The sequence below is a fragment of the Culex pipiens genome, chromosome 3 (assembly GCF_016801865.2).
Source record: "Culex pipiens pallens isolate TS chromosome 3, TS_CPP_V2, whole genome shotgun sequence".
NCBI lineage: Eukaryota > Metazoa > Arthropoda > Insecta > Diptera > Culicidae > Culex > Culex pipiens.
This window is the reverse complement of record NC_068939.1, coordinates 38,396,335-38,423,277: the sequence shown is the minus strand read 5'-3', so window position 1 is coordinate 38,423,277 and position 26,943 is coordinate 38,396,335. Positions and strand designations below refer to the sequence as shown.

General features: G+C 34.8%; 1 protein-coding gene and 1 long non-coding RNA gene across 7 annotated transcripts; one reads left to right on the top strand and one right to left on the bottom strand.

Annotated features, from left to right (window-relative positions):
• Positions 1 to 403: 403 nt before the first annotated feature.
• On the top strand, positions 404 to 26,219 carry LOC120427731 (gastrula zinc finger protein XlCGF8.2DB-like). Of its 6 annotated transcripts, none has more exons than XM_039592636.2 (10): positions 14,961 to 15,252; positions 15,784 to 16,111; positions 16,179 to 16,262; positions 16,322 to 16,405; positions 16,472 to 16,567; positions 16,661 to 16,744; positions 16,809 to 16,892; positions 17,076 to 17,171; positions 19,707 to 19,835; positions 25,712 to 26,219. In XM_039592636.2, the coding sequence occupies exons 2-9, from the start codon at positions 15,988 to 15,990 to the stop codon at positions 19,793 to 19,795; spliced, it is 741 nt and encodes a 246-aa protein (XP_039448570.1). In that variant the 5' UTR covers positions 14,961 to 15,252; positions 15,784 to 15,987; the 3' UTR covers positions 19,796 to 19,835; positions 25,712 to 26,219. The 6 variants fall into 6 exon arrangements, with proteins under 6 accessions (XP_039448571.1, XP_039448572.1, XP_039448570.1 ...); XM_039592635.2 differs by lacking the exon at positions 25,712 to 26,219 and adding an exon at positions 15,310 to 15,702 and having other exon boundaries at positions 19,707 to 19,962; XM_039592637.2 differs by lacking the exons at positions 14,961 to 15,252; positions 25,712 to 26,219 and adding an exon at positions 404 to 545 and having other exon boundaries at positions 19,707 to 19,962.
• On the bottom strand, positions 2,092 to 2,820 carry LOC128093460 (uncharacterized). Its single transcript, XR_008212504.1, has 3 exons — positions 2,467 to 2,820; positions 2,247 to 2,406; positions 2,092 to 2,190 (listed from the first exon to the last, which is right to left on the bottom strand). It is a non-coding gene; the product is annotated as an uncharacterized LOC128093460 (long non-coding RNA).
• Positions 26,220 to 26,943: the final 724 nt, after the last annotated feature.

Below are 26,943 nucleotides of genomic sequence, written 5' to 3'. Positions count from 1 at the left end.
TTTTGATTTTGGGTCATATATGACCCATCAGGCCTGAAAGAGTTAAACCATCGTTTTTGACTTTTTTATTCGGCCTCTTGTCTTTCGAACTTTTTTTTCGCATCCTATTTAAAGACATACTGGAGAACAAATTAGATCTTTTTTTTCATTTTTGTCACTGCTCAAAAAAAAATGTGTGCAATCAACTCAGCAATCTAAACTCAATTTCTGGATCAAATTCTGATTCTCGCTGAGATTCCAGAAAAAAAAGTTCCAAATTTCTTCGACGATAAATACAATTCAAGCCCACCATGTGATAACGAGGTGTAAACAGAAACACTTCGCAAACTGTTATACTGTTTTTATATAACACAGCTGACAGAAAGTAGACAAAGGATACAATACAAAACAGCAGTTCAATCATAGTTGTAGTCACAGTGAGCAGTCGATTTGAGCTTGTGATTAGTTCAGATTTTTTCGCGTAATCGATCGATTAAAACAAAGGTTAGGGATACAAGTTTAGTGAATCGTGTTAAAGTTCGTTTGATTAAGATAATTGGTTTGGGGTAAGTAATTTTGATTCATTTGAATCATCAGAGAAAACCTTCTAAACTAAGTTGGAGCTTCAGTGAACAACGTTTTGTTTTGCATTGTGAACACAATTTAAGTTCTGAGTTTTAAGTTTTGAAAAACCTTTAACTAATTCTGATGACTTTTTCAAAGCTGTGAAGAATGTTTTATACAGTGCAGACTCGATTATCCGAAGGCCTCGGAAAAATTTCATTTCGGATAAGGGACCATCCATAAACCACGTGGACACTTTTTTGGGAATCTGTTACCCCCCCCCCCCCCCCTCGTGGACTATTCTCCATACAAACAAAAACTTTTTTGTATTGATCGTGGACAACCGCCATAACCCCCCCCCCCCCCCAAAGTGTCCACGTGGTTTATGGATGGTCCCTAATCGAATCACGAAAACAAAAACGTTGATTGTCGAGCTTAAGTATGACCCCTACACAACGCTAAAGTGATATTAGGATTTTTAAGTCCAAGATGGCGGTGCCGAAACATTGAAAAATGCATTTTGTTCTTTTATAGGTAATCAAATTTACAAATTTGACTTAAATCGGGTCGCAGAACTCGAATTTGATGTTAAAAACAAGAAAAAGACAAAACGAAAAAAAAATTGTTTGTGATTCGATTATCCGAAGTCTCATACAAACCATCGGATAATCGAACTTCGGATAATCTAAACTTCGGATAATCGAGGCTTCGGATAATCGAGTCTGAACTGTATATTTTTTCCTAATGATTCTTTTTTCTATTTAATAATTCAGATACTTTATAAATCGAAGCTGTTATTTCTAACGATTTCAAGCCAATAATAAGAATATAAGTTGTGAGAGTAACCTTTTGAAATTTGACAACCGAAGACAAGAAAGGGTGTAATTTTTGATCTCCATGAGATAATATTGCGAATCACAAACAAAAAAGCCCACAAACACACGTGTGACGAGCAAAAACGTGCCGCTTTCGGTGCCTCTCCTGCGAGCCTGTCAGCGTGCCCTTAAGGTTAAGGTGCCACCTTGCCACCTTTTTCGCTGCCCTGCGTCAAAATTCGCCACCAAAAAATGCAAATTCACTTTTTATGCGGTCGTGCGCGCTCCCTTTTCTTTAATGTATTCCTCCCAGTTATTTGGCGAGGTTTTGCCGATTTTTTAGTTTTTATTTTTTGAAGGTCTTCCCATTGGAGAACTAAAAAAAGGGACGCGCTAAAAACAAATAACCAGCGCGCAGGCAAAATAATGAAAAGTTATGTCGGTGCGTAATTGGTCGTCGCTCGTCGCGCTTCTTCGGTGGAGAGAATTTTTACACATTCTCGGCGGAAATCTGGCGAGCACGTCGACCTGCCAATATTTGATTAATATCAACTCATTTTGGTAATTTTTCGTCCACCGCAGGAAAAAGGGCAGTGCGTTGTACCTGTTAGACAGTAAATTGAGGCAATATTGAATTGTTTGAATTGTTATGTATTTTTTATTTTGTAAACTTTTTTATATAAATTTATAACTAGAAGACTAGAACTTAACTTAACAACTTATTGACTAATGCTGGTTTCCATTGGTACTCTATATTCGTTTGTGTTCGTTTTTGCTAGTTTAATATTTCCAATGATTTTCCAGAGCACTCTTAACACGTGCCACGGATAAACTGAAGAAAAAACACATTTTATGAAGTTCCTCAGGGCTAAACCTACTACAACTTACCAATAAATAGTGTAACCATAGTCACATACGAGCTGATTCGCACTTTTTCGTTCGGATTTTCATTTTGTGACTGTATAATTATCAGCAAAATTACTATGAAGTACAGCACACATTTGCTCGCAAAGTATCCCATGTAGATTTGAATATGCAAAATGTTATCCTGCAAATATTTAAAAAAAATCGATTAACTTTAGAATATCTCATCATAAAAACATCATACCTTTTGGATCGCATGGTACAGCAATAAACAGCCAACTATCGAAATGAGGCTCAGCACTATTGCCACTGCAACTTGGGCGACACTAAAATTGGGTGCCCACTCGGGTTCGGTGAAAATATATGCCACTAGCAGGGCAGTTTCGATGATTGCAAAAATAATGCACACGACAATGTATATTTTTGCCTCATTTTTAGGCACTTTGCACCACATTTTTGTTTTATTTCAAACAGTGACGCTAGTGGAAGGCTTATCTTCTCAGGCTTGTCGAAACTCAACTGGCAAGCATTTCGACAATTTCAACTAGCCGAACAAGCGTCGTAAACGATTTCTAACGATAAGATACAATTTTGGCCAACCTATAAACAGTCAGTGCATCCTGCTCACTCTTTCTTCAACGTCTGTTAGAGTGAGGATGCAACTCTTTTGTTTTTAAAGAGTTAAGAATATTTCAATATTTAATATTTTGCCGAAATGGTATCAAATTTGGCTGTAAAAAAGTTATCTCAAAATGGCAAGTGTATTTGGTTGATTTAGTCGTTGATGTTACCCACTGGCATGAATTTGGTCATCAGATAAGATACAACCCAGCTGTTTGCGGCAAATGGGCGTGATCGTGCTATCTTGTCATATTTCGTTTTTTGATGAACGCGTCCTCAAGTTTAAAGTTTACTTAAAACTAAAAACTAAAAACTAAAAACTAAAAACTAAAAACTAAAAACTAAAAACTAAAAACTAAAAACTAAAAACTAAAAACTAAAAACTAAAAACTAAAAACTAAAAACTAAAAACTAAAAACTAAAAACTAAAAACTAAAAACAAAACTAAAAACTAAAAACTAAAAACTAAAAACTAAAAACTAAAAACTAAAAACTAAAAACTAAAAACTAAAAACTAAAAACTAAAAACTAAAAACTAAAAACTAAAAACTAAAAACTAAAAACTAAAAACTAAAAACTAAAAACTAAAAACTAAAAACTAAAAACTAAAAACTAAAAACTAAAAACAAAAAACTAAAAACTAAAAACTAAAAACTAAAAACTAAAAACTAAAAACTAAAAACTAAAAACTAAAAACTAAAAACTAAAAACTAAAAACTAAAAACTAAAAACTAAAAACTAAAAACTAAAAACTAAAAACTAAAAACTAAAAACTAAAAACTAAAAACTAAAAACTAAAAACTAAAAACTAAAAACTAAAAAGTAAAAAGTAAAAACTAAAAACTAAAAACTAAAAACTAAAAACTAAAAACTAAAAACTAAAAACTAAAAACTAAAAACTAAAAACTAAAAACTAAAAACTAAAAAAAATTTATTGACTTTTTCTCACAAAAAACTCATTTTCTCAAAATCCGTGTTTTTGGTTTACGAGTTTTTTTTATATGTTTTAGGAGACAAAAACCCGAAACTTTTGAGCCCTACAGAATTATGGTCAAAAATTCTGCCGCCGAGTTATGATTTTTTTTAACTTTTGGAAAAATCGAAATTTCATACATTTTTTTTAAATATTTTTTTATGTAAAATTGAATTTGCAATCGAAAAGTACTTCACATTTTGTTTGATAAAGGGCTCAGTTTTCAAGATATAGCACTGAAAGTTTATTTGCAGTTTTTAGATTTTTAAAAAATAGTGAGCATAAGCATAATGATTCTTAATCAAAGCAAGATTCTTGAAAAACGTTACTGCACCATTTTCAATACAAAAATCCGAATTGTCACCACCACACGGCCGCCACGTGAAGAACGCGCACCGCAGGAAAATTAAATTTATTTGCACAACTAACTGCAATTCCAAAGGAACGATGCTCGCTTGGAACGCCTTGGCAGCATCCTTCCGACGGTCCACGGGTCCACGGCAAAACGGCAGCAGGCAGAGACGAATGGGTTCTGACATTTGCATAATAACATAGTAGCCACTTCGCCTGCTTCGCCGTCCACTTGGTGATACATTTGGAGCCTTGTTCTTCGTGTCTTCCCAAAAATCGAATGATACCTTCGTCGTTTGGTCGAAAGTTTGGAACTGCAGATGTGCGCTGCTGAAGCCACTTCAAAGTTCAGCGAACATCAGAAGGAAAAAAAAAAACAATGCAGGTAGCAATTATTCGATGCAATTCGGAGACGTTTAAATAAGAATAAATTGGATATTTGATAAAGTGTAGGCTATCATTAGCCGACGCGGACATCTCCGGAACCCGCGTTGGAACGCTTTTATGGGTCTTTGTGTTTCGGTTGTTTTTATTTTCGCGGCACAAGTGTTTGGGAAAATGCTACCGAATTTACGCCGCAACGCGTGTAAAGGTGATGGAAGGGTCCGCTTTGCATATGGTAGAGGTTACGTCGGATCCAGTTTTCGGGAATGAACTTGGAAGGAGAATGAATGAGTTTTTTTTTACTCAAACACTAATGTTTAAAATCCTTTCGATCCTAAAACTGAACTCTACAAGTTTGGTATAATGATGAAATTACAACCATTTTGCTGATTTTTTCAGCAAACAATATAGAATCACAACAATGCAGAACATGAAGCATTCTGCTGTACAAACTAACAGCTGGTATTTTGCAAAACAACCAACGATTGTTACGCAACAATCGAAAACTCATCACGTATATCCGAAAACTTCAAAACATCATAATCACACGTAACCTTTGAAAAAATTATTGTTAACCTTGCTGACGGTACCAATTGAATACGCGCTTGAAAAATTCTTCAAATTTTTGTTGAAATGCCCAAAGCGCTACCGAACACTAATTGGCCTCGCTGGAAGAGTCCATTCCTTTTTCCACCTGAAAAAAAAGATCCTGACGCAATCTGGTGGCAATTACGCAATTTACCGGTCAAACGGGAGCGCGTTGCCGTGGTGGCGTGGACCAACTTCGTGACGTACTCGTTGGCCACATGGCTCCACTTCTTGAAATGGTTCCTGAAGGATAACACTGATGCGGCTACTCCCCGGCAGATGGATTTTCGTATTTTTGTTCCATTCGTAAAAATTCAAATAAACCCCCCAATTATCGGGCTGAATTTGTTTGCAAATTAAATGGTTCCCGTTTTTAAGGATGTCCGAAGCCCAACGCAAAAAAAAAAAACAGGGAAAACTTTCCACGTAGTAATAAGATTATAATGCTTTCATCACGAATTTCCAATATCATCACCATCAGCGAGCAAAGACTACCGAAGTTGCTCGCGTTGGTCCAAGTTCTGGACATGGGTGTAATCTCACGTAACGAAGTCTCATTAATTATTTTCACTCAAGAACCCCGCCAAGACCCGTGACTGATGAAGTGAAAGCATGATGGATTGGACTTCATCTGAAAAATAAGATGAGCACTTATGAAGATGTTCAAGAAATGTGCGGTTCGGAACACTCTTGCGTGCACTTGTTTCGTGTGGTCAACGAGTTTGTGTGATGGATTACGTGGGGAAAAGGCATATTTTTTGGTAACTGGTCGAAGTGAGTCTTAATTTGGTCCAAATTAAGTGAAACGTTAGTTTTAAAAGTTCTCATAATATATCTGTTAGTGAAACTTTTGTCTTAAAAAATATATCACCGATATTTTTTAAAATAAAACTACCCATTATGCATAAACATAAGACATCCGACATTTTTTTGAAAATAAATTAAAACACTCCTAATACAGATTTGCCAATAATTTCTCTGCCAGCTTGAGTGTATTGGATTGGAAACGCACATGCAATCCTTACCCCTTTATTACCCAACCCTGCTTCTAGGCGGGCTTCGATCTATCAATTCGCCAAAAATCAATTTTGATATCAATAATCGATCTTTACAAAGCATTGAAAAGAAGAACTCTTAAAATTTAAGAAAGTTTTAGGGTTGGAAGAGTGACTTGTTTTATGTGACTTTGACTTTTTTCCTATATTTTATGCAAAAATATTTAATTGATCATGGTATCATTTTTTAGTAGAAAAATGTGAAAACAAGCAAAAAAAAGTGGAAAAATGGCTTTTACAGCACACTTTGAAAAAAAAAAAAAAAAAATAACGTCAAACGGTAATAATAGGAGGTGGTTGAATTATCCTAATACTATCAGAAACAAAATAAACTAAAAAAGATGAATACAAATATGCATAATAAAAATGAAACACGAAAAATAAAACAAAAAACAAGAGAAGTATTGTTTTTTGTAGAAAAAAAGTTGCTCAAAATGACCTCTTAAACAAGGGAAAAAAATGTTCGAAACAAAACTGGACAGAAGAGGGTTAATTTTATTAATTTCGTTTTAGCTTGTTTTTTTTTTGTTATTTGGAAATTTGTGTCAAAAACAGATTTTAAACCATAGTCATTTACCAGTACCTATAGTATAAATCTGGATTTTTTTTTGAAAAGGTCCAATAAACCAAATTTCCAGTTTTTGCTTTTTGGGTGCTTTTGAAATCGCCTTGAGTCAGGGGTATTAAAAAAGCAAAAACTGAAAATTTGGTTTATTGGACCTTTAAAAAAAAAAAACTCCAGAAATCTAGACTTTGTTTGACGAGGTTCTATAAACATATAAAACAAAATAGCTTAAAAGAGCTTTAAAAAAACTCAAGATTTTAAGAGATTAAAATTTCAAATAAATAATTTAAAACTCGTTAGCTTGATTTAAAAAAATGTATTTTGAAAATGCAATGTTTCTCGAAAAACACAGAAATTATTGTTGTGCAATTATTTTCATTATTTTTTTAATACTAAAAATGTTCACAAAACTAGGTATTTTCGAAAACAATACAAAAATTTCAGTTTATTATTATATGGGTATCAAATGATTGGGAATTTTTCATACACTTAATAATATTTTTTCTTGAAATACCCAAAATTTTCACAAAAATACGTATTTTTGAAAAAATATGCTAAAAATATTACTTTTTGTCATAATGCGTACGAAATGATCGAGATGTTGTTATACATTTTGATGAAAATATATATACATATTTTTCGAAAATACTAAAAAATTTCACAGAACTGCGTAATTTCCAAAAAAAACTAAAAATTTCGAAAATACGTAGTTTTGTGAAAATTTTGAGAGCTCTAAAAAAAGTACTGTAGCTTTCAAATGTTATTGACAAATCAGTCCAGACTCAATTATCCGAAGGTTTGTATGAGACCTCGGATAATCGAATCATCAATCGAATCACCGAAACATTTTTTTCGGGTTTTAATTTTCTTACTCTTAAAATCAAAGTCGAGTTCTGCGACCACATTTTAGTTAATGTTGAATATTTGATTGCCTTTAACCCATTCAGGCCTGATGGGTCATATATGACCCAAAAATGAAAATTTCCAAAACTAGCCTACAATTTTCGTATGGTCGTAAGAATCATTTTCCCATCATTAACTAAAAAAATATTTTTTTGAAAATTCAGGCTTGAAAGGGTTAAACTAACAAAATAGATTTTTTCAAAATGTTATCATCGCAATTTTGACAGCCAACTTGGATTTAAAAATTCTAAATCATTTCAGGGTAGTTCAAGACAACAGCAAAAAAGTATTTCCTTGTTCGATTATCCGAAGTCCTAAGAGAAAATTTGCCGAGGCCTTTGGATAATCGAGCTGGACTGTATCCGATCGGTTGATGCTCATGTTGTAAAAGAGCAATTCCTGGCCAAAACAGGATTTTTTTAGGTACTTTTTTCCCGACCCTCTCCGATTTCAATGAAACTTTGTAGACATGCTTTCCTACGCTTAGCTGTCAAAATAAGCTCATAAGTTTTTGTGCTAATACAATGTATTGTATTGATTGCTCTTAACCAAGATCATATCAGCTTGCTCTTAATCCGAACTTAAGACAAAACATATTTCCTTTCTTCCAACGCAATTGACTTCCAAAGTCGCGTGGTACCTCAACTGTTGGTCCCGCGTGTCAAGGGTCCCTCCACACGACGACCCCTTCCGTAATGACCGGTCATCAACGGTTCCTCCGGTGTTATTTTCTAGCACTCGAAACCCTGTGATCATCCTTGTTTTTTTGTGATACTTTCAGCCTATCACCACCAATCGACACCTGTTTCCTGGTGGGGTCCATAACCTTTCCAACTTGTTTGGATGTGAACATGATGTTGATGTTTTTTTTGCGGTCCATTTCAATTCTTGGGTCATTTTCTGACACTTGATTCTGGACCGGGACCGGTTATTCCTGGACGGATTGCAACAAGTGTTCCGACATTTTTTTTTCTTGCGTGAGAAAATGCTTTCTCACTTGCCTTTTCGCTGCCAAGGTCTGTCTGTACTGTCAGAGTTGAGATCTGGACATCTTTCGCTATCAAATGAAAGTAAATTGCCTCCCCGTTGCGTATCAAAGGTAGAGAGGCCAGCATTCGGGAACGGACGTATCACTTGGGGTCATCATGCTGCTGTGCAATTTGAGATCTCAGTCCGAGAAAGATTGCCGAAAATAAGAGAGTGAAATTACAACGGCGAGCCCGTCGCCATCAGGACCATCTGCTTATCCCGAGTCATCTCTCGGACTTGCGGAACACACAGCGGCCGAAAACTTGCTGGGGTTCTGCCTGAATCTGTAAAGTCTTTAAATTAATTTTCTCTGTTGTCCTTATGGTAGCAAGGAGATTCCAGAGAGCTGTGCGAAATTGTCATTAATATTGAAAGATAACCCTTTGCAGCATTTCTTTAAATTTTTCAATTTAACTCTTTCCATAAAATAGGCCGGCAACGAAGTTACGGAAAACCAATAAGCAATCTTTTACAAACATTTCGTTTTTTTTAATAGAAGTGCCATCATGTTGTTTTTGCCATTTTGCCTGGAACTGGCCATTCCACCAGGACATCGAACCGTGCCGCTCCAAGCGGCACCAGACAGATTCGAATCCCTTCCCGTCCACGCGCAATCACGATTTTGACATCAGTGCATGGCATTATCATCCGCTTGCCGGATGGCCCTCGGAGGCAGCATGCAACAGTGCGGTCAGTCCAAATTTCCCTCAAATTCGTTCCTCCCTCTGGACCGTAATCGTGTTTGCGGAGCGAAATTACGGCAGGTACTTAGGGCACTTTCTCCGACTGTAAGTGCGCCTGTTTTTTCGGACAATACTTCCTTGGGGCCAGAAGAACCCGCGCGCGCACTGTATATCAGATTACGTAATGACGGTTGTTCTCGACTTGTTTTTTTTCGAGAATTTGTTGGAAGATGTGCACGACATGCGTAATTGTTTAATAGCTCCCAAAATAAGAGCAAAGAGCACGAATTTGGGGAATTCTTGCCCGTGACCAGTTGGAAACCTTATCGGAAGGGATAATTTCTGTTGGAAAGTGTACATTTTTGGGGGAAAGTTCTCCGTGATCCGCTTGAGGGGGATAAAGCAAGTGTTTTTCCAAGTTGGTGGTAGGTAATTTTGCTTTAATGAAAAAAATCTTGATTGTAGTCGGTAAACGCTTCGAGTAAAACAAATTTTGGGAAGGGAATAAACTTATTTTTTTCAAAACTGCGATTATTTACTGCCAAGAAGCGTGCTAAGGTGAGTTTGATGAACCGTTGAGTTCTTGATATTAATCTGATGATTTTCAGATAAGAACATGAAAAAAATATTAAAAATCTTTATCTTGAGAACAGTTTATCTGACCAATTTGCTGTATCTCAGCAATCATTACCATGGTCCAATCTTCAATGTATTTTAAGGTCTTATAAGGTCACTTTTGGGGCAAAGACTGTCATAGTTCAGGGTCCAGAAATAGTAAATTGAAATGAAAAAATAATCACGATGTGTAAAATGCTTTTTCAAACAACACAAAGAAAACCACTTTTTGATTGATACATTCTGAATCAAGAATTGAAAGTGTTTCTAAAACAAACATGGCCGCCTAATGGCCGATCTGGAATGATGCCTTTCAGAGCCTTAAGCAAATTTTTAGGAAATTTTCAGACCTTTAAAAACATCATACACACTTAGATTTCTTTTTACCGAATTCGGTAAAATTTACCGAATTTTCTACTGCTCAACACATCGGTAAACTGAATATTACCGATTTTGGTAATAAGTTCCGAAATTCGGAAATGAAGTTCATTATTATTCATCGTACAACCGAAAGTCGGTAAAATTATGTTCATTGTGACAGATGGTTTACTGAACTAATCTTTACCGCTTTTTCAACTACCGAATTCGGTAAAAAATCTTAGTGTGAGGTTGTCAAACTTATTGAAGAAAGCCACAATTTAAAACAAAAAATAATTTTAAGTTAAATATCAATTTGAATGTAAAGTTTTTGTTGATTGCAAATTAAATTTAAGTCTTAAATTTTCTAAGTCTAAAAACAAAGCTAAAAAAGTTTTTTATACTTTTCTACATGTTTTTTTTAAATTATAATTTTATATATCTTTGAAAATTTTGCAACACTGCCTAATAAATTTTGATAAACTTGAGCCATACCATATAAGCTGCCATTTTTGTCATCTGAAACATATTCAAAATTGATTATTTTGCGCAATCATTTATTTTTGTGAAAGTTAAATAAAAAATCGAATATTTATTCAGAGTATAACCGACGACGTATAGCTATTTTTTTGAGAATTTCTAAGCTATTTTGCTAGAGTTTTTTTGAATAGGTCCTATAAACATATAAAAGAAAATAGTGTATAGAACCTCTTGGAAAAACTTTAGATTTAAATATTTGTCTAGAAGGTTTTTTTTTTTAATTTTTCCTTCTCTTGCCAAATCCATTGTTAGAATATCCAATTACATCAAAATGAATTATAGTTCAAATCATAGTTGAAAGGAACTCCAAAACTCTATTAGGTTATAAGAATTACGAAATTGTGAATTGATTATTTACTAATAAAAACTAATTGAATTGAATTGAATTTAAATATTTGCTCAATTATCCGAAGGTTTGAAAAAAAAGTTGCTTCGTATTTTTTTTTTTTTTCTCAATTTAAACATCAAATTCGAGTTCTGCAATCCCATTTTAGTCAAAATTGTATAGTTGTTTGCCTATTAGGGTGATAAGAAAAATTGAAAATTAAGATACCGCCATCTGGAAGAAAAATACTGAGGATGTGCGACAAAAGATCGAAAGACATAAGGTCGAATGGACAAAAGGTCGAATGCCAAAAGGTAGAAAAACATCAGGTCGAATGGACAAAAGGTCGAGTGAAAAAATTAAACAAATAATTATAATTATAAACTTCTAAAAAAATCTTGAAAAAAATATTTTCTTACAAAAAAATCTGATTTTTTTCTGTGAGTTTATCCTTGGTTTATCCATCCATTTAGTAATGATCTTTTTTTTTTAATAAACAGAATAACTTCCAAACCATTTTTCGAGAAGATTTCCATTCTTTCAAACATGAGCAGTTCTTCCAAAAAAGATTCGAATTCTAAAATATTTTTTAAAGTTTCTATTTTATTTTTAAAAACAACCTTTTTTGTTTGTCGTGATATTTTTGTGAGTTTTTCTATTTTTTCAAACATGAGAAGTTCCTTGAAAAAAACGTTCGACTTCTGAAGTATGTTGGAAGCTTGTTTTCATTTTTAAAAACAACCTTTTTTTGTTTGTCGTGATATTTTTGTGAGTTTTTCTATTCTTTCAAACATGAGCATTTCTTTGAAAAAAAGTTCGACTTTTAAAATGTTGTGAAGGTTTATTTTTATTTAAAAAAAAACAACCTTTTCTAAATTTGTCGTAATATTTTTGTGAGATTTTACATTCTTTTAAACATGAGCAGCGCTTTGAAAAAAAAGTTTGACTTCTAAAATATTTTGGAAGTTTATTTTTCTTTTAGAAACAACCTATTTTTGATTGTCAAAAAATTTTTTTGAGTGTTTCTATTCTTTCAAACATGATCAGTTCTTCAAAAAAAAAAAAGTTCTTTTTCCATAATATTTTAGAAGCTTTCATTTAATTTTCAAAAATAACCTATTCTTGATTGTCGAAATATTTTTGTGAGTTTTTCCATTCTTTCAAACATGAGCAGTTCTTTTAAAAAATGTCGACTTCTATAATATTTTTGATAATTTTTAATTAAACAACCTATTCTTGACTGTCGTAACATTTTTATGATTTTTTCCATTCTTTCAAATATGAGCGCTTTTTTTTAAATACTACTTCTTAAATATTTGGTAAGTTTTTAATTTATAAAAATCTTTGGAATATTTTAGAGACTTTTACATTCTTTCAAATTTAAATAGTTTCGAAAAATGAAAAAGTTTTGCTTCTTAAATATTGTTGCAAGTTTTCTATCCTTTTTCAATCTATCTTTCATGGTCACAATAGATCCTAAGAAAAATCTGACTTCAAAAACATAGCTGTATATAAAAAAAACCATTCGTATTTATTTGCATTTTTAAGAGGAAGTTTTTGCTAATATTGCTCAATACTGAAACGATGTTTTTCTGCATACATTTTTGCATTTTTTACCATACAAACTTCAACGATAAAAAGCGACTCTTAAACCTTAACCGATTTGGCTCAAAATTAGTACAGATACTTATTTTTACCTATGGAGTCGAGTCAGAGGGTATCCCTGATATCATTTTTTTTTATTGTCACCTTATTGCCTATTCAATCAAATACAAAATGCTTTTTTTTGTTTTCATCACCGCTATTCTGGCTGCCATCTTGGATTAAAAAATTGTAAAACAATAAACACAATCAAAAATAAGACAACGATTTTTTATGATTTGATTATCTGAAGTAATTTTTTTCCAAGGCCTTTGGGTAATCGAGTCTGATTTTTCAATATTTGAATAGCCTTTTGGTACGGACAGCTGCCAAAATTGTATGGAGACTTGAATAGAGGAACCTATGATGGAAAATGTCTTGTTTGGTTATAGAATAAGGACACCAACGTTTCATCAAAATAAACAAATACAAAAAAAATCGTTGTCCGAAGTGTCAGAGAATGGGGTTCTGAAATGAAGCTTAAATTTGTGATATTATTGTTCACAACAAATAAGCTCATTTTTCAGAGTACAATGACCCTTTGTGCGATCGCAAAGGATTTAAAATGGATTTTTAAATCAATTTAAAAAAAATAACTTCGCGGCCCTTCTTGACAGAAAAAGTCCTTCTTGACAGCTTGTTCCAAGGGGACCATAGTTGATCCATCGTAAAATGTTGTCTTGTTCTTTTTTTGTATTCAATGAAAAAATAGTGATCAGAAATGGTTTTCAATCATAAATACACGTTGTTCGTAAAAAACACGTGAAGTTTTAGGACCCTATTACTCCTTAGTCTTTAGCAAAGCTGAGGAGTTGGAGTTTGAAAATTTGTTGGAGCTGGTAATAAAACTACTAGGGGAGTTTGAGTTATTGAATTACCCAGTTTTAAACTATCATCTCATTATGGATTCTGTTGAATTATGACCACATTTTGGTCAAATTCAACGTAGGTATTTAATTAAACAGCAACAATACTGTAAATGGTCCTTCCCAAATATCAAAAGGAATAAGTTTTTGAATATGTTAATATATTTTATGTATCTTGCAATTTTCATATTTTTTCAAGTTTTACAAAAAAAGTATGTTAGAGAAATATTTTTTTTATTTGTTGTGATTGAAATTAGTAAGGCTTCATTCATAAAGTACGTCACGCTAAAATCAGCCAAAATTTACCCCCCTCCTCTCCTTTGTCACGCTTTTCCTATACTTACAACACGCCATGTCACACTTGCTCAGACCCCCCCTCCTCCCCTAGAGCGTGACATACTTTATGGATGACGCCTAAACTGCCCATGATCGCATAAATGGAGCCTAACATTTCATTAGGGCACAAAACATTTGTAAACAATAGTGTATCCCTTTCACTCAAATGACAGTTTGCATAAGGTGTGAGAGGGATACACTCTTGTTTACAAAAGTTTTGTGCCCTAATGAAATGGTAAGCACGAAATGTCCCATATGCATTTTCATCGATTTCGAGTTATTGATGCAGTTTGGTTCAAAATCTTGTGCTCTTTCAAAAGAGCCTATAACATCCAGTACTTTGTTCTAGAAATCAGGAGAAAATACAGTTTTTTCGCGAAAACTTAACACGTCACCTTATGTATTAGACAAACTTCAAATGCGTTTTTCTCAGCTTACTGTTTTTGCATATGGGACATTTATGCGAACATGGGCAGTAAACCATAAACCAAACCACAATTAATTTGTACTCCAAACTACCAAATCTGAAATCGACCAACCACCACAACTGTTGATCGATTCCTACCCCTACCACGTGAACTGTCATCCTGCGCCTCATACGCGCGCCTTCACTCCGAAAGGTAAACAAGCATGTTTTGATTCTGGTTGCTGCCCGCTCTCTCTCTCAGTACTTTTCCTCTCCGCGGCGCCGTTCTGTCATTCTCATTCTAGTACTACTCACCCGGCACGCCAAGAAAAACATTGAGCGCCGCTCTCACGCACACACTGTGCGATGCATTACCTGTCTCGTCCGTGTGTGTGTGCGTGTGAGCAGGCGGAGAGGGGGCGCGAGCAGAAGTGAACTGTCAAACTGTGAAAAAATAACATTTTTCTACCTTTGATCCAGCGGAGCAGCCAAAGGTGCGTGCTTTTCCGTCAAAATTTCGCTGCCGTCAGCGTTGCTGGAGGTTGAAAAAGTTGAGGTTTTCTGGTGAGGGTCGCGAGAAGATTATGCACCGGATGGTGTGAAAAGTTGGAAGGTTTTTTGGATGAAAGATCGATGGAGTCGTAATCGAGAACAGGAAAAGTGCAGTGCCACGAGTTTGGGGCGAGCTTCCGGCAGGCTGAAGGGTACGGCTTCCTGGTTGGTTGAGAAGTGGTGGAACCTGGAGTGGACAGAAGGAATCGGCTTCCGGTGCCGTCGGTGGGACGCCTGGAGGTAGGAAAAAGGGGACATTTGCTGGACATTTTCTGGGTAAACAAACAGTCTGTCTAGGTGGTCTCGGCTGGTTGACGGCCCTGCATCAGCGGAGGTAGTCCTCAGTGATAACGTAGAAGGACGGAGAGCCGGAGAGTCGACGGAGAGAGTCGTTCGGAGACGGCACAAATACATAGACATCACGGCGCTGCCAGTGCAGGCAGGGCAGGGTTTAGACGGCGAACCTAACCTCGAAAAGTCTTTGCTGCTGTTCGCAAATGGCTTGCGAATGTTTGTTTTTCACAAGATTGCGTTGAAATTGTTGTTGGATTAAAATATTTGTTGCTGCGAGAAGTTTGTTTTGATGTCGCGTGTGCGTGTATTACGCCGGGATTACTAGGAACTGGCCGGAGCTGGTTGCCGAGGCCGTCCCAGAACTCGAAACCCTCGCTAAAGTGTTCCGATTCTGACGTAAGAAAACGCGTGATGACTAATCATTATGGAGTGGAGCTGTTTTGGCTAATCGCAGTCGTAATCGTTTGTTCTTTCCAGAATGACCCCAACCTACTGAAGGATGTCCCTTCGACCCCGCAAATGGCTGTGATAGGAATCTGAGAGAGAGAAAGGACACGCTAGAACATACGCATAATTCATCAAAACACAACGCTTCGAGTCAAACCTTAGTTTATAAGTGAGTCGCCGCTTCCGGGAACTTCGAAGAACACCGGAAAGTCCGTGGGTCCGAGCCCCCAAAGAATGCAAACGTCGCGAACACCCGGAATGAAGGTGTCCAGTTGCAGCAAGCCATTTCAGTGTACCGAGTGTGAGAAACAGTTCCGGCAGCTAAGCACGCTAACCAACCACATGAAGATCCACACAGGTAAGCCGGAAGACAGCTGATCTTGAGGAATCCTGACTAATTCTGCCCTTTCTGTCCGCCCAAACAGGAGATAAACCCTACAAATGCACAATCTGCGCGAAGGAGTTCCGGCAGACGACGACGCTGTCCAACCATGTGAAGATTCACACGGGTAAGTTTGTTGACGTTTCTGGTGAAGCTGTTTGTAAACATTGCCTCTTCTTCTTCCAGGGGAGAAACCGTTTCACTGCACATATTGTGGCAAACAATTCCGGCAGTTGAGCACCCTGTCGAATCATCTCAAAATTCACACTGGTGAGTAGTTGCTTTTGACGGTTCCGTTTCCGGAAGTGACGGATTTTTTTATCTCGCTTATTCCAGGTGAAAAGCCCTACGAATGCTCAGTCTGTGGCAAGCAGTTCCGGCAGTCTAGCACGCTGAACAGCCACATCCGGATCCACTCGGACGACAAGTATTGTAAGTATCCAAGCTGAAGCTGTTTTCCCCACGCGGCTGTTTCCTCCCTCGATGATTCCTATCAATAATAGTGATAGCCTCTTCTCTTCCTAGCTGTGAAACCCTTCAAGTGCAGCATGTGCCCCAAGGAGTTCCGCCAAACTACGACCCTGTCAAACCACCTGAAAATTCACACAGGTATTACGCAGATCCTTCCTAGCTCGCCTCAATAACTCACGCCCGTCCCAAACTCTTCTTACAGGTGAAAAGCCCTACGTTTGTACATATTGCAATAAAAGTTTTCGGCAGACAGGGACGCTCTCAAACCATCTTAAAATTCATACTGGTGAGTTGAGCTAATAGTACAGACCACAAACAAAAACACACACAACCTCACCTACTTACTTATTATGCGGAAATAAATGTTTACCAAAACAAAATCCAACCAAAAACAGTGCAGAATTTTGTGTTAACAAAAAAACCCCTCTGTCGTGTTTCTTTTCATTCCATGGCTCTGTTTTGCGCGCAGGAGAAAAACCTTACGAATGTTCCGTTTGTCGGAAGCAATTCCGGCAGTCGAGCACGCTGAACTCGCACATCCGGATCCACGCGGATGACAAGCTAAGTAAGTCAGTTTGCGATTCTCTGGCTGTTCTGTGTTCTGCTTCTCTATCGCTTTCCACCTCCATAACGCTTTGTTTTTCGTGCTAACCTAATGGAATACATTAAGGGTTAAGTTATGTCACAGATAAACAGATGAGTCGCTAGAGGATTATTCCGTTTATCTGAAAAAAACGGTCAATTTGAATGCAAATCAGTTGGGCACAAACTAGCAACCACACCACTATTTTGACATTGCTCTGTTCAGATGCTTGAGTGCATTAGTGAGCATTTTTCAAAATTTTAAAAATGGGTGTTTTCACTTTTTCAGTCCTTTCTAAAAGCTATCATTGATATAAACTTCTTTTTTTTTACAAAAAAGCAGACAATTCAACATTTTTTTAAATTTTTATCATTGAAAATTAGATCTATTAGTTCCCGAGATCTTGGTGATCAAAAAACGGGGACTTAGACATTTTTAAAACATAGTTGATTACAGATCAAATGAAAACTTTTTCTATGATTTTTAATGATGTTTTACGACACACATCCAAAAATGGTGAATATTCATTGACAGGAGTCTGAGATATATATATATAAATATATTTTTTAATTAAGACTGCGATAACTTTTAAATTAAAGCGATGAAATTTTTGAATTTGAAATACGAAACTTGAATTGTTTCAAACCGCTGAAGTCGAGAGAAATCAAAAACACCCAAAAAGCAGAAATTGATTTTTTACTGTTTTTTAGAATATTTTTTTAACACTCCACACATAAACTACACCCAGAACTGGGCATCGGCATACGAGAGAATAAAGAGCACGATTCGGTAGTAAAATGGTACTGTGTTATTACCGAGAGTACTTTACTCATGGGTTCATTTTCAAAAAAAGTTCATTTATCATAAAAAAGAACCGGTACCGAGACTCGAACCCAAGACCTTCGGCTTATTGAACCGTTCCTTTGCCGTATGGGCCACCATGGTTCGGTGAATAAGTGGCGGTCATTTGTCCATATAAGTCACTCAATAGGATGAACTGTTCCAATGAAGGAATGAACACGCGAGAGGTCTTTACTCTCGCAAAATAGCACTTTTCTCACGTTTATTTTCGTGAGGACTATCCTCTCGTTCTTTAACTTTGCGTGTATAATAAACATTTGCATCTGATCTGCTCAATGTATATTTGTAAGTTTTTCAATCACTTGTTGTTTTCATTAAAAAAAAATCTTTCAAATTCAAAAACTCTTCAAAAAGTTAAAAAGTTTTAAACTTATTTTTTTATTCTGTGTTCAGTCTTCTAAAATATGTTTAGAGCAAAGGTCCTGATTTTTAGTTCAAAGATCAGAAATCACTCACTCACTCGCTTACTCACTCGAATTTCGCAAGCATTCGCGAGTGAACACGACTTGCTAGCTGTCAGCGTCTTGGCTTCACACAGCGATACAATTACTTTGTGAATTTCTTCGCCTACTCCGTCCGTCGACCCGAGTAACAAACGAATATGCTCAGATTGGAGAGAATCTACAAAAAAAAAAACAGCGTGGCGCTCTTTTGGCCTCAACTAGGGGAACAGCATCTAATTCCAGCGTGCCTCTAATGTTGGCAGGTCAGAACTTTGACATTCAATTAAAGCTAATTAAAAGCGTTTTCAACTGAAATCGAATGATAAACAGCTCAATAAGAAGTGAGCAAGCAAGTTTCCATGAAAAGTTTTGCAAAATTAGTTGTTTGAATAGTGAAAATCAGCAAATTGGATGGAGTTAGGAGCGAGAGTTTAACCTGCCAAACATATGAGAATTTCCCCTACCAAAATTCGCCGTCAAAATTGGCATGGTGAAAATTTCTGTCAAAAGTGTATTTGTTGTTGTATCATCAAAAAAATTGTAAAATATTTTTGATAAGAATGATTTTAAGCAATTTCAATAATGATCAATACTAAGCCGATCGCAGACTATTTTGAGTCAGATTTGAGTGACATAGTGCATTCGTTCTTTCTGAGTTACTCGCTGTACTACCCGATTGGAGTGAGAGGGAGAAGGAAAGAGAGTGTATTCGGTAGCGATTGGTGTGGAAGGGACAAAATGATATTTTTGTATAAACTCGTAGACGATTTTTTGTCCCTTCGTCTTTTTGTCCATTAGATATTTTTTTCCATTTTGACCTTTTTATTTTTCCATTTTTATTTTTTCGAAATTTTGTTATGTTATTCCTTTTTGACATATTTTAGCTTTTTCAAAATATGTTTTATTTTAGAATCGAAAGATAATGTGTAAGTTAATGTTGAAATGGCAAATTTATGATATTTCTATTAGCTTGATTTATTTATCAGTTGATTGCTATTTCTTCATGGTTTGGCTTTTAATCGAAAAGGTGTGATTTTTTATTTAAATTGAATAGATATTTTGTGCGTTTTTTGCTGAGTGAGAAAGCGTGGGATTTTTTTTGCTCAACATTCACTTTCATTTTACATTTTTCGCATAATTTGTAAATTCACCATGATGTGTCAACCGTAAACAACTAATTTGTCCAATTATCACCACCCCAAATTTACCACAGGTAAACCCTCCCCTCCGGAGCTGCCTACTACGATGACCACTATCACGATGAAGCTGGAAGATATTAAACCGCTCTACACGATCATTTAAGTTCGCGCACGTACTTAGTACAGCAGAGATCAACCGTGCCGTAAGTTCCAGCATCTCTCAGTCAATCAACCAACCTTAAAAAAAATGCTCCTACCAAGAGAAGCGCCAAGCGCTCAAGTCAGAAAGGAAGTTAAAAAAAATCCAATTATACATTCAACTCCTTGCGATTTCGTTCGATCACTCATTCAACGGTGGGGAAATTAAGCACTTTAATGTTTCGATTATTACCATCAGATTGCGATGTGCTGGCCCGTATCAATTTCGGTAGCCAAATGAAGCCCAATTTTCAGGGTGACGCCTCAGCGACCAAAAAAGTTCGGATCGAGCGACCTAATCAATTGGCCATAATTTGCCAATCAATCGCCCCGTAATCGAACTTATTTAGCCAAACTAAATTAAAACATTAAGCTGCTGGCTGCTTCCCCGCGTGTACCTCTGGTCATGGTGGCGGCCATGAAAGTACGTGACGATAATGGAAATTGGTAAACAGGTTGTTTATCATCCGCTCGGTTATTAAAAGCAAAAGCGAAGCTTTCGGGGATGAAAAATGACGTGCTCTGCTGGGACAACTGCTTTACTGCCGCTCAAAGCAAGTCCGTCCCATATGTATTTTTGTCGATTTTGAGATAAATCCAGTAGTTGTCTTGTTTGAACATCTACTTTAACCCTATTTAATGAAAAATGTATGTTTGTTCTAAACATTCCAAAATAAAAATCACTTTGGTGCTGTCCCATATGCAAAATAAAGGCAAGTCAGTTCCTTGAATAGAAATGCCTCACAAATCAATAGAAAAAAATGTGTTATTACTATATTTACACAGACTATGTACCTAAGTCCTCGCAGAACTTAAAAACACATAAAATTGTTCAAATTGACGGTATATTTTAAATTTGGAAGCGTAATAGTCGAAACCCTATTCTGCATTTTTTTCCTCATGCATAGGATAACCACGGTAATAAAATAAACAACCTACCATTGAGCTAATATTCATTAAAATCAGTACTATTCCTTCTTGTATGAATAGCCATGGTCTGGTTTTAGATTTAGGATCCCCTTCCGTTAAACGATTCTGGATTACTCAATTTAAGGGGCCGGATGTTGATACAATCAAATATGAATATCTATTTGTTTTGCAGCAAAAGAAATAGAAATAATACAACATTGCTGGTTAAATACTCGTAGCTGGTAAATTTTATAGAATCATCCGCCAAATTAAATTAACCTGAAACAAACAAAATTTTAGATCATTGATAAAAACAATTTGGAAAATTACCAAAACAAACCAACAAATGACAGGCAAATTTCTGTTGTAAATGTTCAAGCCTACCTTGATAACCTGACAGACTTGCCTTTATTTATGGATAAATAAAGTCAGGTCAGTCCCAGCACGAAAATTTACCAAATTAACCAATAAATTTTAACTTTTTTGAGTAAATTTTTGGATAGGGGTACTTTTTGAACCAATATTGAAATAATTGTAGAAAAAAGTTTGTAAAAATTGGTGATTAGAAATGTAAAAAAAGGTGAAACATTTTTTGAGCTTCTCACGGCGATATCTCAGCACTCACTTTTTACATATGGGACGGACTAGATTGGAGCGGCAGTTTAGCAGTGAGTAATTGCGAAGAAGTATCCCATTTTTTTGTGGTGCTTTTATTTCAGGCTTTATCAGTGGTGAAAGAAAAAGTTTTTGAAGGATTTCTATTTCATCGGAAGAATGTGATGACCCGAGCTAGGGGTGGTCAAGGAATCTCAAAGTCGTTGTTATGACTGTTTTTAAAGCAATGGCATACATTTATAATAGTTTGAAAAATTTCAAACTAATTGCGAGCTAAAATTAACAAAATTAATATCTGTGTTTAAAAAAAAAACACTGTTCATTTCAGATGAAGAAAAACAAAAAAATAAACTGGTTACAAGATGACTTTAGTAAAAGAAAAGCTCTGTGAGCTGAGATTTTTTGTGGAAAAAAAGGATTTTAACAAATATTTTCATTTAATTTTTGTTTGGAAATCTTTGTGAATATGTTTAAACTTATTTTTGCTTTACTCTGTATTACAGTTAAAAAATGTCATACTATTTCTATCTGAGAGTATTGTAAAATTTTGTGTTACAAAATAAAAGTATAATATCACCTTTTAACACTGGAACGCCCAACGCATGTCCAACTTACACGGACGCCCAAGCCTCCCAAAAAAGGTGGAACGGTAACTTCAACTCGCTGGTTCTTGGGCATTACTCAACCAATCGGGACGATTCTTGTTTCCAGTGATTTGTAAGGATGTCTAGATGATCCTCAAATTTTGCAGAACTTGATTTGGACAAAACTGTAATTTCTGCGACCGAAAACATCGTTCCACCTTTTTTAAAAAACGACTGCCTCCGTGGAATTTCTTGCGAATTTTTTTACACGCGAAAAAAAAGTTGGAACGATGTTTTTGATCGTAAAAATTATTCATTTGATCAAATTAAGTTCTTCAAAGTTCTAGAATCATCTAGACATCCTAACAAATCACTGGAAAGAAGAATCATTTTGATTGGTTGAGTTATGCCCGAAAACCAGCGAGTTGAAGTTACCGTTCCAACTTTTTTGGCTAGGGCGTTGGAATGTTAAAATGATTAAATTCACATCTTGAGGTTAAAGGACATCGAATATTCAACCATTCAAAATGTCAGCCATCAAAAATTCCACTTTTTTTAAATATCCGGAAATCAATTATCTCCCATTTGTTTGTCAGACAGTCACTTATTTATGAACAACTGGTATAAATAAATAAGCTCGATCAGTTAAGTTTTGCAACAGTTACAAATAAAATTAGATCTTTATGAAATTTTGGTTTGATGACTTGTTTTAGTCGATTGTTATGTAACTTTGAGTATAGGATATTTTTAACATTACTGTAAAACGGGGTGAGATTGTTTGCCGGGGTGACTTTTATAGTTTTTTAGAGATTGAACACTTCTCAGTACTTCAGAAGGAGTTTACAACAGACTTTGAAAAGTTTTAAAAGTTTTTTAAATATAATTAGAAAAACATTGATAAATCATATCTTTTTATTACTCTCAAAATGACATAATTTTCTCAATGAAAGTGAGTTCGAATCGGGAAACGGACTGCATCATCGACTTCCTTGGACAATTTTACAATTATAGCACTTTAAATTAGTTTTCAAGTTACAAGTTTTAATTGTTATTAAAACCTAATTCAAAAATCTTCATATTTATAGGTTTTTGCAGTTAAACAAGTTTTATTTGAATATTTAATAATCAAGTTGGATCTGGTGTTTTTTTTTTTGCCGAAACTATTTTCGAATGAATTTTGATCAAACTTGGATTTTTTTTATTTAACCTATAATTTATAAACATTTTATAAACAAGTATTGAACAAGCATTTCATTGTAAATTTGTCTATTAAAACATTTTAAGTAACCTTACAAATGACGTAATAAATTAAATATGCACTAGGGTGACTGTAAAAAATCGATATCAGGGGTATCCCTGATTCGATAACAAAAATAAGTAACTGTGAAAATTTTGAGCGAAACCGGATAAGGGATAAGGGTCACTTTTTATCGATGAAGTGGGTGAAAAAAATCTTTTCATTCAAAAAAGTCTTCTTTAAATCATTAATAACTCGTCAGGGTCAACTCGGATCGTTTTGCGGTCTTGGACAAAGTTGTTTGTCATAAAATTGTACATAAGAATCTCACACTTGACAATGATCCTACACTAAATGCCACATTTTGGCGGAAAATAAACTTCAACGATAAAAAGCGACCCTTAACGCTTAACCGATTTTTCTCAAAATTGGCACAGTAACTTATTATTGCCTAAAGAATCGAGCCAGATTTTCCCAAAATTTTATTTTTTTCTTGTCACCCGTGCATATTAGGCTAAATTTTGTAAGAAAAACAGTCACTATCAAAGTCACCCCGGTTTTTAAGCTTCAATTTTTCAACGAAACAATTTTTTAAGGACTATTGAAAAAAAAAATTCATGGGAAAAACACACATGGACATGGAATAACATTTGAAAAATAAATTGAAATCCTATCAATGTCACCCCGGTTTACGGTACCATTTTATGTCAATAAATCTGGAAATTAAATACTAATTTTTCCACGTAGTTTTTGGATTGCTCCAATCCCAATCGCTGAAAGGAAAATGTTGAGATGATAACGATGTGATAAAAATTGATGATACGACTATGAAGAAAACATTTTTTTGTGAAAAACAAAAACTTGCTTTCATACACAAATGTGTAAAAGATAACATCAAAGCAGAAGTTTATTTTTTTTTAGATAACTTCGCTTCAATTTGTTTAAATCTGTTGTGACGTTTTTGAAAGGGAGATTTTTTTTTTGAAGATTGTGTAAGTTTGAGGCATAGGTTCAACTTATTTTTTTAATCCCTTTAATTTTGAAAAATATTAAAAAAATTAAGAAATTCTTTTTTTTCTTGCCCCAGATATTTGAAAAATATTTAAAATTTTTACGTGTTTTATTTTTTCAGTTTGTTATATGCAATGATATATTACATCAAGAAAAAGTTAGAACATAAAATGTGTTATTATTTCGTGAAGGATAAAACCTTCAGAGGAGTGCCCTTTGTGAGGCTCTTTTTTTTAATTACTATACATAAAAATAATTATACGTAAAAATACATTTTTGATTGGTTTTGGATCAATTTTAAATTTGAAATTTCAAGAGTGCTTGAAATTTTTGCAACTGTTCATTTTACAAATTCTCATAAGAAAAGATAAATTGATAATGAAGATATCAAAAGCGGTATTACATTTTATAAACTAAAATTTGAGTAAAAATAATGATTTATTTTTTTTAAAAATTATAAAAAATATAATTTTAAATGAGTTTGTACTGCTCAGAACATTGATCAATCTACTTTTATTGTTTTGATCATAAATTTGATTTTTCGTAATCAGAAATAATGAAAAAAAGGAAAAAAATTATACCTTGAGTTTGAAATGAGCTCAGAACATTGATCAATCTACTTTTATTGTTTTGATCATAAATTTGATTTTTCGTAATCAGAAATAATGAAAAAAAGGAAAAAAATTATACCTTGAATACACGAGACTTTAGTTTATTATTCTTTGGAACAGTTTAAAAATTAAAAGCAAATTGTTCAGTTGATTTTTTTCCCAAAGACATTTTTTTAAATGAAAAATCAATAAACTTTAATTTGATCAACCCTAGCTCCCCTGTCATCAAATCTTGAGTCAAGTGATCGTACGTGCTTTACGGTGCGATAGGGACCACCAGGGCAAAACACCACTGGTGGTGTACAGTTTCCAAACTTAATTTCCTTTACGAATAAAGCAAAAGCTTCTTCTAGAACGAAAAAGCAAAGAGTTGAATCGTATCTCAACACACACACACAGGGCCATAATTATATGATTAAAAGCGCATGAATTACGATATGCAGCAAATTATTGTGTATATTATTATGCATTGTATATTATTATATATGATAACAATTATATAATGAAAATGCGAGGATGGGAAACTTTGATTAAAAGTAATCTGATCGAATTGGTGGCGAGTGAAGAGTACGCGAAGGCCAACGTTTTGGCTGCACCCGGAATACGTGATATACCTACCACAACCTGAAACACAAGACCACGGAAAGGAAAAAAAAAACACAATAAAAATCAGAAAAATCGAACCCATTTTCTCGAAATGGTCGAGGGTAATAAAGTCATTAACGATGGGATCGCGCGCGCCATCTTCAGCAAGGCCAGAGAGAGAGCGCCATCGTTTGAGTGAAATTGGACGAAATTAATAAATTTTGGCCAAAGTGAGGGCAGATATTAATTTATTAACCATCAATCAATGCTGGCAATCAGGTTCAGGCTAATCGGGATCGGACGTTGAAGTTAGGTTTTTTTGGTTTCAGAATTTAACAGTCGAGGGCAGGGAACGAGAGAACACACACATCATCATCATCATTATCGTGATCATTTTTTCGAAACAGAACAAACCCACATGCACCTATACTCTGAGAGCGGCCAGATATCGATCCTAACCATAGTGAGGCATTTTGTGAAATAATGAAATCAAGATAAAATAAATTAGGAAAAATCAAAGTGAGGGCGGTTACCGAAGGCTTAAGGAGAAGTTTTCAGAGAAAACTTACTCTCAAACATACAGGAATAAATACGGACTCCAAACCATCAAAAGGGTGGCAACGCACTTGGAGGGTAAACAAAGTCAAGACACTGAAGTGAAAACTCTTCAAAAAGGGTATAATGAAAGGAGACAAAAGAAAAAAAAAAGAGTCCTACTGAAACATTTGTAGCGCAACAGAGCATACACACAGGCGTCACTGCTATATATATTCTGCTAAAACGAAAGTCTATATATATTATGTGAATATTAAATGTTTTTTACAGAAAATAAAATAATTTGCGTTGTTGGTTGAAATCCGAAACCTCCTTTTTTTTAGAACTGGAAAAGGCGAGTTTGTCCACGAGTGCTGTGCGGAAGTGTCAATTGTTTTATTTCAGCGTCTGGTTCTAACATCGTAACTTTTTCGCTCAAGTGTCGTAAAATGTGTGCTCATGTTTCCAGCGCAGTTCATGGGCGTTACGCTGAAGGGAGGTTTAGCACCTTGTAAGTATTGTTATTCTTTATGTTGTCAATTGTTCTTGTTTTAACTAAATTTAATTTAATTTAATTTTTTTTTATTTTAAAAATATTATATAAAATTTTCAAATAGTAGTTTTTGCAGGTCTTTGCTCATTTTTATAAAAATACCAATTGTTAAAAAAAGAACAAGATTTAGAAATTGAGGATGCGTTTCCCAAGCCAAATTTTTTGCATGTTTTTTTAAATAAAATTAAAAATAAAATTTAGCTGTCGAGAAGTAGGGGAAAATGGGGCAAGACGACTATATGGGGCAAATGGAACAATCGCTCGAACGGCCGTAATTTTTACGATTTTAATTATTTCCAGTATGACGAATTGTTGATTCTACTACCACGTAGCCGCCAAAACGACTTAAATGCCACGGTGCATAAAATTGAATCAAGTTTTTTTTTCAAAGCTTTGTTTGCTTATAATATTTGAAAAGCACAAAAAAGCTTAGGTTTTGTTTTAAGGCTCATTTTATCAAAATGCATTTTTTTT